Genomic DNA, 19,067 nt, shown 5'->3' with positions numbered 1-19,067 from the left:
GACGGCTCTGATAATAGCGCAGACAAAGAGAAAGTGGAGATTAAGGAGTTCTTTTTCAGGCTCTTAAGTGGACTGCCCAGAGGATACCGAAAAACATGGCTGATCTGTCAGTGACACGCACAGAATGGATACCATCAGCAGCGACGCTTCGGTCTCGCTCGTTGAGTAGAGAAGATAAAGAGCCATGCATTTAAAGAATGCCAAGTCTGATTCTAAGTTTGATTAGTGGTTTTAGATAGACTGTATTGATTATATTATATCTATACTGCATATATATATATATATATATATATATATATATATATATATATATATATTCAGGATGGACCTTAAAAACATGGTTGCATGGATACACTCCTTGCAGAGTATGCACAACCTATCCATTGTAACCTATTGATCGGCACCAAGATCCCCTAATGATTATGGTTATTTAGTTGGTCTTAGGAATTACCAGAGAGGGAGAGGACATGATGTTTGTATAAACCTTGAATTGGACACATCCCCATGTCATCATGGCAGTCTGGGCTAGCTGTTGTGTTCCTGCTACAGTTTCATGAAAGGAGGCTCTCTTTTCTCAGGGAAAGTCTTGAAAAAGCTGCTTCAGAAATCAATGCACAAGAGGGAGAGCTATAGCGGTGGAGGCTCGCTGCTGCCCAGCGAGGGAAGACAGTCACACTGCTCGACTGTAGCACAGTCTGGCACAACACTAACAAAGGAAATGAGCAAACCGCACAGCAAATAACAGTCTTTTATTCGTCACCCCGGGGCCCTCATCTCACATCTCGGTGCCAAGACGAGTCACTTTAAAATAAACAGATTTATGAGAAATATTATGTACAAATTACTACATTCGTCTAGACTTATTTTTCGTTTGCGTACGTTTGGTGTAGCCACGCAGCGTTTTTTATTAAATATGGTTATTGTTATATGTCAAAAATCCCAACTCTCAAAGTCACATTAAAATGAAAAGAGGTGAATCAGCAAGTTGACACCCCTACCCACAAAGTAAACTATACATGTGAAATGGACTGTGTTACAGAGCAAACAAGACAGCTTGTGCTGAAAGTGGTTAAACGTTCAAATAAATGGTAACTTAGATGTGAGAATTCGACATTTGTATTCTGGATGAATGTATATGTAAGGATTAACTATGACGGGAAGTCCTGTTAGGGAAAATAATGTATGACCAAAGTACATTATTTTCTACCCCGCTGTGTTTTATTCCACTTATACCCAAGTTAAAAGCAATGATTATATTAGTTACTTTCTTATTCTTCTGCAGCATTTTGATCATATTGTTTTTGCGTTGACAAGCAAACATCTGGTCGATAGTTGTACTCGGATTTGTAGCATATTGATTCAAAACAGTTAAAAAGCTGTGGTTTCCCGTTATGGAAAATTAATACACACCAATGGCACTATTGATTCTGATCAGTACATGTTTCAACGGGGCACATCTTTTAAAAGTCCCTCTTTTAAACAGATCTGCGAAAATCATTGTTTTTGTAGAATATAACTATCAATCAGATGTTTGCTTGTTGAAAGCAACACATATGAAATCATTGTTTGTAACTGGCATAAGCAGAGGTGTTGGTGGCCTAGTCCATAGCCTTAGCCTTTATCCATCATCCTTGTCAAATTTGTCATTATCCTGTAGCTTTGAGGTGCTCCAGCAAACTGCCCCAACAAACAACAACACCCAACTACAGAAGGTTGGTTGGCGTTTGCCAACACAGGTTCAACATGTTTGCTAACAGAAACATAATCTGACAACAGCAAACTGCCACCAACAGGCTTTGGGCACCGGCCAAATGTTGGTGAGTGTTGCCGTTGGTTTGTATGTAAAAAATGTACTGGTATGAAATAAGATTTCAGAAATTACATACATACATAATGGATATATTATTTCTGTCCTAACCTTAGTTAAGACAAGTGCCAGGTTATTGTACACTATACAACTACAGAGAAGGCAATGCTGAGGAAATTCAAGGCTATTTGATGAATTGTGATTTTAATATTTGGTACATTTTAAAATAAAAAGGAGTCAATTGGTGCAGAAAATAGTTAACCCATTTGCACCGGCTGCTGTGCGGCGCAACATTGTATCTAGTAGATACAATGTTGCACCGCGCAACAGGCGCTGTGCGGCGCAACATTGTGTCTACTAGATACAATGTTGCTCCGCGCAGCCGGTACAAATGGGTTAAGACCGGATTGCGCATCAATGCGTGTTTACCATTAAAGGTAAACACGCACAGATGCGTGATCCGGTCTGAATGGGTTAATGGGGGGGGGGGGGGGGGGGGAAGCATGTTGGACTGGCTGCAATTTAGTAAAAATAATGTAAAATCTACTCTACAAAGTTGGGAATAAGTAACGAATAAAAGAAACATGAAAGACAAAAATCACAGGAGTTACAACTTAAAACTAGAAATGATTCAATATATCTACTTCTTCTCATTCTTTCTTTCTCATACGCACACACGCAAACACACACACACACACACACACACACACACACACACACACACACACACAGAGTAAGCATTACTAGATACCTTGTTTAAACATCCATACTAAGCACAGACAGTAAATCAAATGTAAACTATGGACGCGCTTCGGGGATTCTTTAAATAAAAAATATAAGAACAGGCGCCGCGCCATACTAAATGACCACACCTACTTCACAGTATTTCTGTTGGCCGTGTTCCAGAAACGGCCACAGGTTAACGTGATATATATCCTCTTTAACACTGATCTTTCGAATAAACATCATTCTGCTTTTTCAGCAGCTTAATCTTAAGAGAATAATACTCCTCTTGGAGCTTGAGGACAGCCTCTTGTCTTCGAAGAACAGACATCTCCAAATCCATCCGTTCTTGCAGCGTTGTGTGCTGTGAGGTGTGCGGTGATGCTGGTGTAGTGATGGCGCGAGGCAAAGTCAAAGGCGCCGACGGCATGGAAGGAGTGTTGACGGTCATACCGTGATTGCCTATGTTCATCACGGGAGAATGGTGGACACTGTTATAAAAAGACACCTTCTGTTCCTCTGGAGAATCGAATGGGTCGCTGAGGCGTATCGTCCCGGACTCGTTGCACGAATGATGGCCGTTCTCCGTTAGAGGTGTGTTACATAGATTGCTTTCTTCATCAAAGCTGAAATAAAAGAAGGAGAAGTTTAGCATTTAAGTGGCAGTTGTTGGGTTTTTACACAAATGATCAGATATAAACACAATGAGGACAGTGACAACATTTCTTACATTCTTGAATATAGATTGAGTTTTCCACATTATATTTTGAGTGCAATTATGCAACTATGCTACTATGACAATGACAAGCTTCAACGAGTCCTTAAGCAAGGCTCTGGCCATGGAGCTTCAATGTCACACTTTTGTGTTCTATTGATAGAACTGAATGAGTACTATTATGTTGTAAATGTTTTGTACCTCTGTTGAGTTTCGCTTAAAAGTAGAATGGAAGGATCTTTCATCTCCTCATCCATTCTATCAGAGAGGTTCATCACAGAAAGCACAATCTGGGTGACATCACTCAACTGTGCAGGGGACAAGTCTTCACCTGTGAGAAAGACATAGAAAAAACAGCATTAAACCATGTATACCAAATAATGCTAAGCTGGAACGAATGTGCAACATGGATAGACTTTGTAATACCAAATGTGTGAAGCTGTAATAAAAATACATATTTTAGTATAGTCACCTATATGCATTCTTTGTCTTTTTATTTCATTTCTTGACTTTGCGAGCAAATTCTCCCATTTTTTGGTACAATCAGCAACTGTCCGCTGATACTGAGGGAAACCTATATTAATGGTATGGGCTATCTCTTCCCATGCTTGTCTTTTAGCCAGTGATGTAACTCCAGCACTGCACTTCCTTCTGATTATCTCTTTCCGTTCTTCTATCAGCTGAGCAAGGAGTAGAGACTCTTCATCGGTCCAGTTAGGCCTTCTCATTCTCGCGTACATGCTTGACTGAGAGAAGGAGAAAGACAGCGAGAGCATGATAGATTAAGCAAAACAGCGAATCCGTAATACGATTATATTCAAATTGGACATCTGAATAAACGATGTGGAGCAACAGCAGTCAAGAATTTATCTGCAACAAATCACTAGCCTGGTGGTGGAGTAGCCTGCAATAGTCAGGAGTTATGAACAAAACACGCAAGGATTACTCCTAACTTATTATGACTAGATATTCTTCTGCTGTTGCTTTTGGAGAATTCTAAAATTTCTAAGAATAATAAATGGCGCCAGCTCTTAGTGCTCGCGGCAATTAAGAAAACATTCAATGACATGTAAAAACGATAAAATATCACCCTCTATCGATTATACATACTGGTTGTATAATAAACAAGTTAAAAATAAAAAAGCCGTTGTTCTAATCCTTAAATGTGTTGTGGTTCTCTCACTGTTGTCCTTACAGAACACCATGTCGCGGAGTGATGACGTAGCGCTCGGTGACGTGTCCGTTTGTTTACAGCTCTCAGGCTACAGCAAGATGGCTGTGGACATAACTTTACTTTTTAAAGCCAGTGTCAAAACTGTCAAAACCCGAAACAAAGCCATGGGCATAGGGTTTGATTCTACCAAAGACGAGATATTCAAGCGGAGTAAAACAAAGCATGGATTCTCCCCCAAGGCTAAGGAGGTGGTAAGTTCAGTTGAGGATCTCAAGCTACTGGATCGCTAGCATCTAATGCCGACACCAACGTTACCGCTAATGTGAATTACTTAGATTTCATCAGCCACTCAGATCTTCACACAATTTTGAGACCCAAAACATAAAACGGCTCAGAGAAGAACAACGTTAATAGACCGTTAAACGTTCGCAACGTCTTCGTTAACGCTTAGCTTGAAGTTGTAAACTTTACAACAAACCATTCAAATTAAAGGCCAGCCAAAAGAAGGTTCATGGGAGCACACATTACATTTTTTCTTTTTTTGTCAAACATAAACATTTTGAACACTTGCATGGGCTGAAAGCGCATTGTGCAGTTATTCCAAGGGCTACACGTGACGACTGAAGTTGTAAAGCGATGCCTGCTCGCTTGTCATTGCTCTGTGACTAGCTGACAGCAGGCTGCTGTATGTGCTGTTTATTTTCAATATTACGTGTGCAACATTGCAAGATGACAACTGGGCCACGAGATTGAGCTGCACTTTTTTACACTAAGGCTGTATAAAAAACGATTCTAGATTAGAAAGTAAGTTAACAACAAGTTTGGGGCAGGTAGATCCCCATTTGCTGATCTCCTTTTGCAATAAGCTCCTTTTGCATAGCTCCACTTTTTTTTGTTCAACTATTAGAGACCTTTTGTCTAGACACAATTATTAATCCAATAATTGCAGTTAGCTATGCATTGTTTTTATGTGAACCTCAGTGCCGTATTGCCCATGACACAATATTAATAATTCATTACATAACAGATGATTTATTTTTCCATATGTAATATATCATTGAATATTATGCTCATATACTTTTGTAATGCTTGCAAGGTCTGAATTCAGCACAAGAGCCTATACACTAATAGGTTTATTTTATTAGAAAAGGAATAATGGTTGAGTTCTACAAATGATTCACGCTTGCCGACCTGTTGTCTGCATTTGTTTAACTTAATTCACTGTCAAGCCTGGGCAATCACACACAAGCTGGTGTTTAAGGAGATTCAAAGGGATCAATCAAACACACACATTATCTTGTTTAGGTGAATAATACCTCAATAACACCTTTTCAGTGCCAAAACGGATTTGGAGTTTTCTATGGCTGCTTGATCCATTACTTTTTTCTTCCCATTAGCATCCAGTTTGGGGTAGTTTAGCTTAGAATAATATGTTTTGTAACTGATGTAGCACCGTTAAGCAAGGTAGCCACGCATAGCCGGACCATATTCTCTTTACTCACTAGTTTGGGAAAGTCTGCTGTTGGCATTGTTTGTTGTGGGGCGTCGTTAGGCAACCTTACTTTGCGGCTGTCGGATCCTGAGAGCGGTATATACAGTGATCCTTGTTTGGAGCCGAAGAGGTTACATGATTGGTCAGAAATGAGACAGGAGCGGTCTAAAATCGGAATGGTCTCCTGTAGAGCCAGGCACAATCAACTCAAAACCAATGGAATTCTCACAGAGCAGTTTGCCCCCAATAGCTGACTGATGGCTATGGCAGTAAGGATTTTCAAGAGCAAATAATAGCTCTTGAATCCTACCTCCAGACCCTTTTTATGTAAAAACTAGAGTCTGTATTGGCTTTACTACATTTTACAGTTGAAGAAAACTACTACTATGAGGCCCCTACAAAAGGCTCTGCAATGCTGATCATAGGATTTTTTTTTAAGGCAGGGTGAGGCGTTTTCATAGGCTCCTAGTCCCAATGCCATGCTTGCAATAAGTTGTGAAGAAGCATAACACATTTCGCCTCCTAACTGATGCATATTATATAATGTGCAGACAGAGGCCACTGGCATCTGACAGCTCATGTCATGAATCCAAACTCCTTTAAAGGCCCTAGCCTGCATTTCCTTGGGGAGATGGTGCCTTCAAAGGATACCTGATGTCTGCGGCGAGGGCCGGCCAATTCACAGCGGCTCCCAAACAACCAGGCTTTTGTCACGCACTGCTCACCCTCGTTGCACTGATATTGGAAATGGTGGTTTAATAAAAGCAGAGAGATGCTGATTCAAAGAAACTCTAACCTTTCCTGTGCTTCTTGCCCTCTACACCCTCCCCCCGCCCTCCCCCCCCCCCCCCCGCGCCGCTGGCTTCTGATATCATCTCCAACCATCTCGGTAAACTGGCGTTGGGAGAAATTGAAATTGCGAGTTTGGAATGTTCTGACTGCCTACAGTTATGTTGTGGTTTTCATCCACCTCTATTCCTCTCCCACTATCCATTTGTCCCTCTGCACCACTTAAGATAGCCTTTGTGTGTGTGTGTGTGTGTGTGTGTGTGTGTGTGTGTGTGTGTGTGTGTGTGTGTGTGTGTAAGCCCGCTCTTCGCATGCATAATTCCATAAACATGCTGCAATAACATTTTCTTTCGTCTCTCGAACAATTTTGGGGAGAAAGTCGATCCTCCCAAGAGCCAGTGATTAAAGGTGGAAGATCAAAACAAAGAAAATATTAAATTAGATCCCCAGTAACAATGTTGACGGCCGGCACCTAATGCACAACAGATGTGGGTTTCCCTTCAAGACATGCACAGTTCCCCCTCCATGCAGTTCCCACTGAATCTCCAAAAAACCGATAAAAAAAGACATCAAAGAATGAGAGAATACATGAACAAAAAGCTCTCTCTCTCTCTCTCTCTCTCTCTCTCTCAAAATGATAATATCATTGCATGGAACAACGTGATGGTTCTAGGCGCCGCTGAGCCATGCTGATTGGCTCATAACAGGCCCAATGTTTGCAGGGGGCTGTTTGGTGCTGGGGAATCTTTTCCCCCGTCTAGAGGGGTCCCCCCTGGCCACTATGATCTCCATTTCACCGCTCACCTCCTCTTTTCTGCAGCAGGCTGCTCTTCTCGTGTTTTAAATGTGTAAAATTGTTAAATTGTGTGTAGAAAATAGTGCCTGGCTTCCCACTGAGACTATAGCAGCGGTAAATTGGCTCTTTCTCACAGTGTTTTCTTTGAAACCCTCAAGAATGTGGCCGTTAGCCAGAAGCTAAGAGTATGTAATGTTACTCATGGGGAGGGATGTTTATAAGGGGGGCTCCGTTCCACAAGGAAAGTTTGAAAATTCAAATGACAATGTCACGTATTCTTAAAATATTGAGTTCAGATTTAAGAAAGCGGTTCATTTGATGTTATGCTTTCTTTTTTTTTGCAGTAATGGTTAACATCCCGGAGCTTAAAAGCTATTAAAATAATCCTGAAGAACTCTAGATATGATCTTGGAAAAAGCTTTTTGGAGAATTGTTGCAAACCACATCGTCCTACAAAATGGTGAACTTTCTGTTGCCTAATATACTGTACTAACACAATACAATACATATGTTCTTATTGCGTTAGTTTGAGGTCAAACCGGATTCTACTTAAGCTATTTTTTTGTGAGAGAATCACTGCCAATTGACAGCTCAGGTTTATAGGCTAAAATGTTTGGTTTTCCAAAGCCCTTATTTTTTAAGTTTTGAAAGTAGATTTTGATGGCTTCTTCATGGATACTTTGGGAATTGTACAATGGCTTTGGAGGGTTTGGGTAGCATGGAGGGTAGGGTTTATTACACATTTGAATGATTATTACCTCATGTTTGTTTGTGTGTTTTTGAAGTGGTTGCTTGGCCTGTCAAATGGTTGTTAAATACACCAGGGTTTGGTGAAGAAATTGAAGCCAAGCGATATTTTTGACTGAAAGAGATTAAAATGCATTATATGTTTTTTCTTCTTCCATTTATTGAATTGTAGCATGAAGCTGAATATTTGAAAACATATATTATACTGATTGTTTACCTGAGGAAAGTCCACATCTGTAATGCCGATGCTTGGTGCTTTAATTCTTTGGTATAGGGTGTGACTGCCTTCATTATAATACATCCGTCCACACATTCACACACCCCACTGTTAGGATTGTTGTTGTGTATGACGCGATTCAAAGGAAGAGGCCACCAATTATTCTTTCAAATTATTGGATAAAGTAGTTTGCTCCTGTGCTCAGCATTTAGACCTAGCAGTGAACAATAGGAAACAAAGTTAGACGCATCCGTCTTATTGTCTAACAAAGGTTAGCAATAAAATAATTAACCTAAGGTCTACTGTCTGCATTAAGGTACATGTTTGACAGAGTGCCATCTTCATAGCTTGCCCCGGACCTGTCAAGCAGGTTAGCTACCTTGAGAGGCAGCAATACTCTGTGTGACCGGCAGGCACTGACATCACATGTTCATTTAAGGTTTTAAGGACTTGGAGCAATCATCCGTTGACCCCTTATAGAGTCCTGTGAGTCTGGGTTAGGGCTGTCCAATAGCGTCTTGTTGTATGTTTTTCCACCCTTATGTCCTAATCTCTACTGTATATTTTGAACTGACTAAATGTTGTCGCATTCAGCCCTACCCGTTCGGACTATAGGGATTGTACACCAGAATGCCTCATGGGATTTTTGGTTGGACTTGGTAATACTCTGAACTGTAGTGCTGTAAAATCCTAAATCAACGTAAATATATCCTAACCTTGGCTAATAATTTGTTTTGCCACGTCTCACATGAGAAACACTGTGGCAGTTTCAGACAATACAACGTCTCCCCATAATGACAAATCATGTCATGATTAATTTCTAAACAATGACCCAAAAAATTAATGCTACCATCATAATAAAAAATTCCAATGCTATGATTCCAAAACGGAGGCAGTCAATGCGATGTGCAAGCTATGCACAAGATTGGGGACAATGCCTAGTTAATACATTTTTGGGACACTAATATTTATGTATAGAAATGGTTTGCAATTAGAAACTGGACATGTGCTTATACACATAGAATTGTTGTTTTAATATCCAGAATAGGTTTTAGACTCCTAGATAAGGAACTGCTGTGGAAGTTCTTGTAATCATTTTATAATTGGAAAAAAAGAAAGAAACATATCTCTGCATATCACTTTGAACCCCATATCACTTTGAAATGTAGATAGGGTCATTTAAATTAATATGATATGTCGGTGCACTTTACCTTTTTAATTCTATAATAGAATTAGTAGGTGTATGAAATATATCGCATGTGTTGGCATGCACACTCTTAATTATTTTTTTTACTGAAAGCCTTAAGTGAAACTGAAGCAAGCATTAGGGTTGTCCAAACATCCAGCAATCAGCTTAATTCTGTAGCTTGTTAATGTCATTAACCATTTAGGCATCGATGAAAGGAATCGTTAAAGGTCACAAGAAGTTGCCAAGATTAGTCTTAAGTCCAAGCCAAATACATTTGGACGATCTGTAACGGTAAGATGCTAGTCTATTTTTCTCTGTTTCTCTCTCTGTATTAAAACGCCTGAATCCGTAGAAAGATCTTTCCATCAAATAATTCTCATCGTCTAGTTAAAACCTTGCTGTACAGCTTTCCTGTTAACACACACAATTGCACTATATATATATATATATCGATATATGTGTGTGTGTAGATGCATGCTTTGGCCTATATAAATTCATGAAAGCATCCTTACAATGTCAACTTGCTCCTATTTTCAGCAAGCAAACCAAGGGTAATAAAATCAACATGTTCTCATGCTTTCTCCCGCAGGCGTGCGTCTCAAACAGCAGATTGGTTTGTCTATGGTACACAAAGCCTGTATGACGCAGAGCTCGCCCCCCCAGTCACATCAGGGCGCTCATTATGAAAGTCTTGTCGGTTTACCTGGATTTGGCTAAACAAAGAGCGCCAGGCCTTCAGCTATCCCTCAGACTTTGGAGACTTTACCGTTGCTCTATCATAGTAATCCCCCTCCACCCCCTCACTCGTGATGGTTTCAGCCTCAGCTGGAGGCTAGGATTGGGGGGTGAAAGTGATGAGGTGAAGTGGGGGTCCTTGATGCTGCTGCTGCTGATGATGATGATGATAACATTAGATGTGGCCCGGCAGACTGTCTCCGTCCTCAGCGGTGACTAGCAGTAGTCACCGCACAACACACACACACACACACACACACACACACACACACACACACACACACACACACACACACACACACACACACACACACACAGACACAGACAGACACAGACAGACATAAAAGGCTGCCCTCCTTTTATGTGTGAATAACACAATACTCATAGACATACACTCAGACACACACACGCAGCGCGCCACAAGGACCCCTTCCTCATTGTGGGGGAATTACTTGCTCTTTAGGGTCTTACGTTACAAGAGCAATTGATCCCACTGACCCCCTGCAAGCCCTTGAGGTTGTGCTGGGAATCTGAGCCCCAATGTATACACACAGGAGACGGCTCAACCCCCTGTGACATGACTCCCTTGCTCTCTGGCTCCCTGAGTCAGCACCTTCCAACCCTGTGGCCTTAGCACTGCCTGCTGGAGGAGTCTGCGTAGTGCGTCGAGACACAGGGCCCATGACGGACCATGTAACTCCCAGGATCTTCACGCACATTTAGATGCTTTTGAGCAGTGCGACTGTATGTCGTTCCTATGGCTTTAAGATGCTTTTACATGAGGAGCACTTTAGGCCAGATCCTTGATAGGTTTTTTTAATACAAAGGAACAAACAAGCCTTCTTGCCGATCAATCCAGTGAGGTTTGACTGGAAAGCAAATCCTTCTTTTTTTTTTTCTTTTTTTTTTTACAGCCCTTCAAACAAGATCGACTTCACTTCTGACCTTGAAACAAGCTGGAGTGCTCGGAACAACATTTAAATCCTGACCTCAAATAATTGTATTATCACAAGAGGTGCCTCTACAGTTTTTTTTCTTTCCGTCCGCCTGGTTTCCTGGAGCAGCACCCCCACCCTGTATATCACTGCACCACTATTGCCCGTCTGGAAAAACAAGATCTCAATTACGTCCACGAGCTGTTGGTCTCGGTGGATCCCGACACCCATTTCTCAAACACGGCGCAAACACAAAACGCTGTTGTTTAGTCTCCTCCGAGAAGCAGAGACGCTATTAGACTCTGGCTCGTGTTACCCCTTACAACTCAAAAGGGGGGCAGGCAATTTGATAATTGGGGTTATTAGACCCGAAAAACAAGACTGCGGGTCGAAGACAGTGTCGCCGCGCCATCAAAATAAACAAGACTGCCCAGTCGAAAGACAGTGTGGCTGTGCTGTCAAAATAGCCTCATTCACACGCGGGGGGAGGCGTGTTTGGGCGGGGGGGCTGCCTGTCTCACACTCGCACACTTTGTGTCACATTTTCAGACCCTGCACTTGTCTCAAATGACCTGTCATTCTCCGAATCCCAACAGAGCCAGCCGTGTCCGTCGCCTCTTCTCACACACGGCCCCGTCGCTGCCAACCCCGCTCCTCACACAGACAGGCGTCCCTGTCTGCTCCTCAGTGTTTGACTGAATTACAGGAGCAAATATTGGATTAAATAGAGTTTCCTCTGGTTTCCGTACACACAAACACACTTGTGGCCCCCGTTTCTCCAGGATAAACGCTAACGGATGAATATGTTTTTTTTTTAAAGCCTATTAGAGAATTTCTCTGAGATGATTCCTGAATGGCAAGCAGCAGACACACGCCTGTTTACAAGTGCTTTCTTGACAAGGAAGTCACTAGTTTGTTTGCTGTATGTCCGAGGGCAAACAGATCGTCGAGGGTAAACAGCGAGGACGCATTGCGAGATCGATGGGACACGGTTGCTTGTGACAGTAAACAAATAGGAACAGCCACATTGACTTTGGCTTTTGCCTTTAGGTAAATGGGACAAAATGGCTTCCTGGCACACCTTTTTTAAACCCTTCCTTATTATTTTTTTAAAGCCACACTGACACTGCCAAAAATACCTGAGACATATCGGAGGCATGGCATTTAAAGTGCGCCCCTGCCAAAGACATTACTTGACTTGATGTATAGAACCGGTTAGTAATGCCACTCTTCTCTTCCTCCTGGCAGATCACCAACATCACGAAACTGAAGGACTTTCTGCTGCAGCACAGGAAGGACTACATCAATGCTGGCAGGTATGCGTCTCCCTCCCTCCGCCCTCAAACCGAGACTGCTGCCTGGCATTGCACCCACTATACAGAATAGATGCCACCGTTTACCATCATCCAGATGCCGCCGTGATCCCTACCTACGCAATGACCGTCCAAAAGAGCGCTGTCCTGGACTCTTCATAAAAGGCCTTAAAGGCAGCTGTGTGTGTGTGTGTGTGTGTGTGTGTGTGTGTGTGTGTGTGTGTGTGTGTGTGTGTGTGTGTGTGTGTGTGTGTGTGTGTGTGTGTGTGTGTGTGTGTGTGTGTGTGTGTGTGGTGAATGCAGAGTGTGTGTGTGGCATCATTGTAGTGGTACACGGGGCCGTCGGATGGCGTCTGAAGGTTGGCCGGCTAGTCGGGTGGTCCCTGGCTGCAGTCTCCAGTCTAATTGTCTGGAATAATTGAGCTGCAACCAAGGGGAGAGTGGCTCACGCCCTGGGACTAATCCTGGCCCTCCCTCCCTCCCTCTTTACCCCCTGTCCCACTCCCACCCTTCCTCCCCTCCCTCGCTCCCTCAAGCCCCCTCTGTGCTTTGGGGTGTGCACGTGGGTGTGTGAAGGCGCGTATGTTTTGTTAAACTGTGTTGATAAAGCTTTTAAACGCTGCCATTAGGCTGTCATCAAAGTGTGTGGGCGGAGGAGGCCTTTTATTGAGATTGCGGTGTGGAAACAGGTATCACGTCAGGCCTGGTTGGGGATTTTTGATGGTCTCGGTTTCACTCAAGCATCTCATTCAGCCCAGTTTTGAACCGGATACTCCTGCCCTTGGATACAACGCAAAAGCAAAGGAGTGATGTGTGAGGAACAAGAGGCATCGTTTGGACTTTCTACATTATTATACTTGCTAGCATCGTTTGAACATGGAAAGGAGGTTGCCGCTGGTGTAATGTTCAGCAGGGTGATGCAACACATATTAGAAGTAGAAGTAGTCAAATTGACCCTCACTCTTTTAATACCCTGATCAACTCAATCTATTCATGTTTCAATCAAAGACTGATGATTGCAAACCGCTAATAAGATGCCGTGATGCGATCATCCCGTTCTCAGCCTCATCTCGTCGGACCTGACCCGTATGACGGACAGCGAGCGGGACCAGATAGACCAAGACGCCCAGATCTTCATGAGGACATGTTCTGAGGCCATACGCCAGCTCCGCTCTGAAGGTGGGCCGGCAGGGTGTTTTCACCTTGGGGTGGTACATGAGGGAACCGCCAGGGGGTACTTGGCACTTCTGCTCTTGAAAAACACATTTAACAATAAAACAAAACTTTAAATAGATAATAAAAAAAAAGTATATTATAGATTTTTTCAGTTATTTGCGTGTGTTTCACTTTATGCATTCGGTCAAAGGTTTTTCCTTTGCTTTTTTTGTGTTGATTTGTGTTTGGCAAATAAACATGCTGCAAATTCAGCTGTGCTGACTTTGCACTGTTTCCCACTGGCCATGGCCTTCTTGCAGTAATGATTGTATATAAAGGGGGGGCTGGCACCTTTTTGCTCCAACACTTCATGTGTGTTTAATTGTTTTTTACCGTTTGCATATGAGGTGGTCCACCAATAGCCTGGGAACCAGACAAATCTCACAAGCTCATGTTTCATTTGCTCTGCAGATAAGTCTGGCCTCCCTCGCATACAAATTTATTTCTGCCCAGTACGAAATAGGCCAACCGATCGCAACCGTTTATCTAACATGAGGCGGGATAAATACAATGATGGCTCAGGCGTGTAATAGAGGCATTTAACAACAACAGAGATGGCTGCCGCTGATGTAGAACGGTCTGTTGATAACGCCGGTATAAAACATACTGGACGGTATATTTTCACTAAAAGAAGAACAGACAACTGCACGGAAAGCTTTTGTTCAGGATAAATGTTTTTTTGTCTCTCAGTACTGCGTCACCCGTTTCGTTGCTATGATTGGTTGTAGGCCTATCCAATTGTGCCAAGAGGCATTTTGGTCTGTGTCCGTTGGTCTGTAATTCGTCTGGCGATGCCAGGCGATTCCACCAAAGGTCTTGATGACGATTCAAAGGTCTGGAACCACTGGGCTAGCATGGCCCAAGTAAATGAGTCTCTTTGCTTCAGCCTTACCTACAGCTGCATCTCTGTCCAGAGTGTTACAAAATGTACAGAATGTAACATTTTGTATTAACATGTTGTGTTTGGTGTGCTTTTTGTTATTGTTGGCTCCTGTTAGCTGAGAAGCAAGTGTTGTCTGCTCAGATGAAGGAGCACAGGGCAGCAGTACTGGACCTCGTCGACATGTATCTCAGAGGTGAGCTCAGTTCACTTCACTCAAACCATCCACAATAATACTCTTGGTAGCATGTAGTGGGCTTAACACGGATTTCACAACAACCACCTTGCAGTGAACGACGTGTGGCTTCAGTGTGTCTCCCCTGATGTTTTCCCTTCAAGGTGTGTGCAAGATTTACTCTGAGCAGAGGGCCATCCGAGTCAAGAGAGTGGTGGACAAGAAGAGGCTGTGAGTAGCGTTTGGTGTATCATCACCTCGACGGTGGGATCCAACCTCTCCACACACCACGCCTGACGCTGTGATGTCATTCCCCAGGTCCCGACTGGAACCCGAGCACCAGGGCAGGTCGGGGAAGGTGGCCGAGCCTGAGCCCATCGAGGAGAAGACCCTGGCGGTCAAGGAGGAGGGCTCCGGTAGGTCTCCTTCCATTCCGGTCTTGCCATATGATGTTCACAAAATGTTCATGACCGACCACCTGGTCGCCATAGTGACGTAGAGTTAGGGGTTGCGGTGATGTGCATCTCCACCATTGAGTGGTTCAGATTAAAACCTCAGGGATTCTGGGTATTCTTATTCAGTGGTGAGTTGTCACATCACTCGTACGATTTAAAATAGTGACACAACATGCCAGCACGCGTCCTGTCCTGGTAGGACCAGAATTGAAGTCCATGGGGGGGGGCGTCCCATGAAGTCAATGTCCAACACATGTTGGAATGCAGAGGCGTGTATCCATAGTCGGTCAGACTGCCCTCTCCATCGGTCACAAGACACATATTTGTGGGCTTCGTGATCAATTGATGCGTCTTAAATGCCAAGTGTAAACGGAGACTGTGGAAGGCAGGCAGCATCCCGCGCCACACAATGGAGGCTTTCTTTCTCTCTCAAGGGCGCGTCAACGTCGGCAGGCATGAAAGCCATGAGCATGTCCTCTCTGGTGCGGAGGGATGCGTGTGAGCCAGAGTATGTTCTTGGAACTCGGATGAGCAGAAAAGCTCTGAGATCATATTCGTCTAATGCATACAGTAGTGTGTGTATGCATAATTGTGTTTTGAGGAAGATTATACACTCAAATCTTCATCTAACCATTGTCATGTTTATACGATTTGAGGGGAATTTGAGATAATTGTGAGGGTAGCGATTATGCCAATATTTTCGAATGAGAAGATCCTTTTGAGTGTGGTGATTGCTTTTGAGATGATAAAGTTGCTGAATTTTAAATGTGTGTGTGAGAGTTGAATCTGGCTTATTTTGTGTGGTCTCTCTCTCTCTCTCTTTCTCCCTTACTCTCTCGCGCTCTCTCTCTCTCTCAGAGAGGAACATGTCTGAGCTGCTGGACAACAGCGTGAGCCCCTGGGAGGACAGCCGAGCAGAGGACGAGCTCTCTCCAGAGGAAATTCAGATGGTGTGGCGCCCCTTCCAGTAGCACTGCATACACTGTTCAGCCTCTGAGCTGCTACAATAACCTGCTTTGTATGTCTATCTCCAGCATCAGGCCAATATGAATTGTAATCACGTCAGGATTATAATTGGGCATAAACAGCCTAACCTTGTTCAACCGAAAAAGGATTACTCAGACAGCTGACTAATTCATTTTACACACGTTGGTTCCAGGCTTAAACTAATTTTTAAATGGACACTGTCAGACTTACGACTAGGAATATTTGTTTTGCAACTACAGCACCAATCACATTGATGGTATTAGATAAAATGAAATACAAACTTGTTTGTGATGAATAAACATACATTGCAGGCCCATTTCCTTTTCTGTTTCCCTTGTTGAGTAAACGTAGTGTTACTCTTAATTGAATATGAGTACTGTTGACTAAAATGTAATGGTAATGTTGGCTGACAAAACTTGAATTCGGTCAGGTACTGGCGAGCTACGACTCCGACACAAAACTCTGTATGCACTTTAAGATATCTATTTGTGTACAATCGCTAATTGTTTTCCTGTGTTCTCCCTGCAGTTTGAGCAAGAGAACCAGCGGTTAGTGAGCGAGATGAGCAGCCTAGTGGATGAAGTGAGGTGAGAAGTGATTGAGTCATCTGAAAGGCAAGGCTATTCTGTGGGTTTGACAAATCAATCAACTTCCAACGTGCTTTCAGGCAAATTGAGGGCAAGGTGGTTGAGATCTCTCGACTCCAGGAGATCTTTGCTGAGAAGGTCCTCCAACAGGTGAGTTCTATAGGAACAAGTTTTATACATGAATATACTTGTAAAGGTACACGGTGGATGGATGTTTATGTACGCATTTCTTCCCCAGGAAACGGAGATAGACAATATCCACCAGTTAGTCGTGGGCACAACAGAAAACGTCAAAGAAGGCAACGAAGACATTCGAGAGGTGAACAACCCTACAGTCTTCATCAATCATCCGTATCAGCCGCGAGATCTAGTGTTGCAACCAGCAACGTTCACCTTGCCCACATTTTTATGTAATTTATTAATCAACGTACAGAAGGCTAGGTACAGGTTTTCATGTTGAAACGCGTGTCTCTCTCTCTCTCTCTCTCTCTCTCTGTCTCTCTCTCTCTCTGTCTCTCTCTCTCTCTCTGTGTCTCCAGGCCATTAAAAACAACGCTGGCTTCCGCGTGTGGATCCTCTTCTTCTTGGTAATGTGCTCCTTCTCCCTGCTCTTCCTGGACTGGTACGACAGCTAATGCCTCCCTGACGTCTGATTGGACCCTACACCACACAACAGGAAGTGGACATCCTCCTGACCTCCTCGCCTTGTCTGTTTTGTTCAGCTAACACTTCATGTGTAATAATGTCTTAAGGACCCAATGGACGGAGTAGAACAAATGAAGATGATCAAGTTTGTGTGTATGAAATGCAGTTTGTAACCAAGCGCTGGGGCCACAGGCTAGCTGTAAAGTGGCAGCTTCCGTGTAATACAGCACTGTATCCACTAGAGGGCAGCAATCCTTCTACTGGGTTGAATGTGCCCTGTCCACTTTTAATTTTGAGTATTGGTGGGACAATCATTGTCTTTGAAGCCACTTCAGTGCTTGCAAATTAATTAAAGGAAGCAATTGTTAAAAAGACAGAGGCTTCAGCTGGTTGTGTCTTTTTTATTATTGCCTCCAATGCATTAAAGGATACTATGTAGACTTGCATTGTTTGGGCAAATAATGTTTAGGATTCATCTAATGATAAACTCTTTTTGTAATCTGACTGTGAACTTTCTGTGTCCCTCATTCACTTCCATGTTAGACTGAACTACCAAAACCCTGGAAGTCCAGGTCGAAATAAACCACCAATAGCACCGTTGGTTGCCGCTGTTCAAGTTGCACTGATCAACCACTTAACCTAATAAAAGCCTTAATGCTTGAAATAATGCCTTGTGCTTGTCCTTCAAATTACATTTAACACACACTCGAAAAAATTAAAGTGGCCAGCCTCATTGGGGCTTCTAGGATCAGCCACATTCATTGGTTTCGGTTCTTAAGAGCATTTTAAGGACTTACAGGGACAGAATCCTGAACTGTTGTGTTCCATAATAAAAGGCAATTCAAATTAACAGTTTATGTTTCTTGATTTAATATTGAATTGAGTGATATCAAGGGATAGACACCTGAAAGCAATGTAATAGTAGGATTAATTTATTTACATTTTCTCATCAGTGTTGAAAACCCATTTCATTAACAAATTTCCTTCTTACAATTTAATGTCAGTAAACCATTTCATCTGCTGTTTGTTGGCACTTCATTCCCATTCTTAAGTTTACAGTTTCAGTAGCAAATGCACTTTAAATATAATACTTCATTGTTTAAAAAGATACATCCTTTCTGCCAGCTACTGTGAAATGACTGATACAGAAAAGGCAACAACCACAAGTACAACTGTCAGATTGTTCTACTACATCAAATTGTACAAGTATCTTTTGAAAAAGCTACCAATAGCCATCCATTGTCACTACACTAAATAAATTCAAAGCATTGCACAAGACAGTATCTTCATATTGCAGTGCACAAAACATTCAATACAATAAATAGATTATGCTGGTAGAAAACCCGTTCTAGAGTTCTTATGCAGTTCTTACATTGTTTACATCTTCTTTGTGTATTTTGTCAATGTATAACGTTGAGTCGAAATAAACACGGTGGTGCTGCTTACAAAGAGTTAAAACACATTTAGACATTCATTTCAAATGAATCGGAA

At 42.6% G+C, this 19,067-nt stretch overlaps 2 protein-coding genes across 5 annotated transcripts; one reads left to right on the top strand and one right to left on the bottom strand.

Moving 5' to 3' along the window:
• Positions 1 to 807: 807 nt before the first annotated feature.
• LOC307084059 (uncharacterized protein) lies at positions 808 to 4,447 on the bottom strand. Of its 2 annotated transcripts, XM_079748192.1 has the most exons (4): positions 4,356 to 4,447; positions 3,718 to 3,991; positions 3,447 to 3,576; positions 808 to 3,156 (listed from the first exon to the last, which is right to left on the bottom strand). In XM_079748192.1, exons 2-4 carry the CDS (start codon positions 3,983 to 3,985, stop codon positions 2,748 to 2,750), a joined length of 807 nt encoding a protein of 268 aa, XP_079604318.1. In that variant the 5' UTR covers positions 3,986 to 3,991; positions 4,356 to 4,447; the 3' UTR covers positions 808 to 2,747. The 2 variants fall into 2 exon arrangements, with proteins under 2 accessions (XP_079604318.1, XP_079604317.1); XM_079748191.1 differs by having other exon boundaries at positions 3,718 to 4,424.
• Positions 4,448 to 4,485: 38 nt separating this feature from the next.
• On the top strand, positions 4,486 to 18,302 carry stx18 (syntaxin 18). Of its 3 annotated transcripts, none has more exons than XM_079747519.1 (11): positions 4,486 to 4,670; positions 12,568 to 12,635; positions 13,696 to 13,811; positions 14,846 to 14,923; positions 15,067 to 15,133; positions 15,221 to 15,318; positions 16,216 to 16,307; positions 16,873 to 16,931; positions 17,012 to 17,081; positions 17,170 to 17,250; positions 17,471 to 18,302. In XM_079747519.1, exons 1-11 carry the CDS (start codon positions 4,518 to 4,520, stop codon positions 17,564 to 17,566), a joined length of 978 nt encoding a protein of 325 aa, XP_079603645.1. In that variant the 5' UTR covers positions 4,486 to 4,517; the 3' UTR covers positions 17,567 to 18,302. The 3 variants fall into 3 exon arrangements, with proteins under 3 accessions (XP_079603645.1, XP_079603643.1, XP_079603644.1); XM_079747517.1 differs by lacking the exon at positions 4,486 to 4,670 and adding an exon at positions 11,329 to 11,399 and having other exon boundaries at positions 17,471 to 18,299; XM_079747518.1 differs by lacking the exon at positions 4,486 to 4,670 and adding an exon at positions 12,098 to 12,369 and having other exon boundaries at positions 17,471 to 18,299.
• Positions 18,303 to 19,067: the final 765 nt, after the last annotated feature.

Source organism: Pollachius pollachius (genome assembly GCF_949987615.1).
Source record: "Pollachius pollachius genome assembly, chromosome: 12".
Lineage (NCBI taxonomy): Eukaryota > Metazoa > Chordata > Actinopteri > Gadiformes > Gadidae > Pollachius > Pollachius pollachius.
Note: the sequence above shows the minus strand (reverse complement) of the source record. Positions and strands in the feature narration are given on the sequence as shown.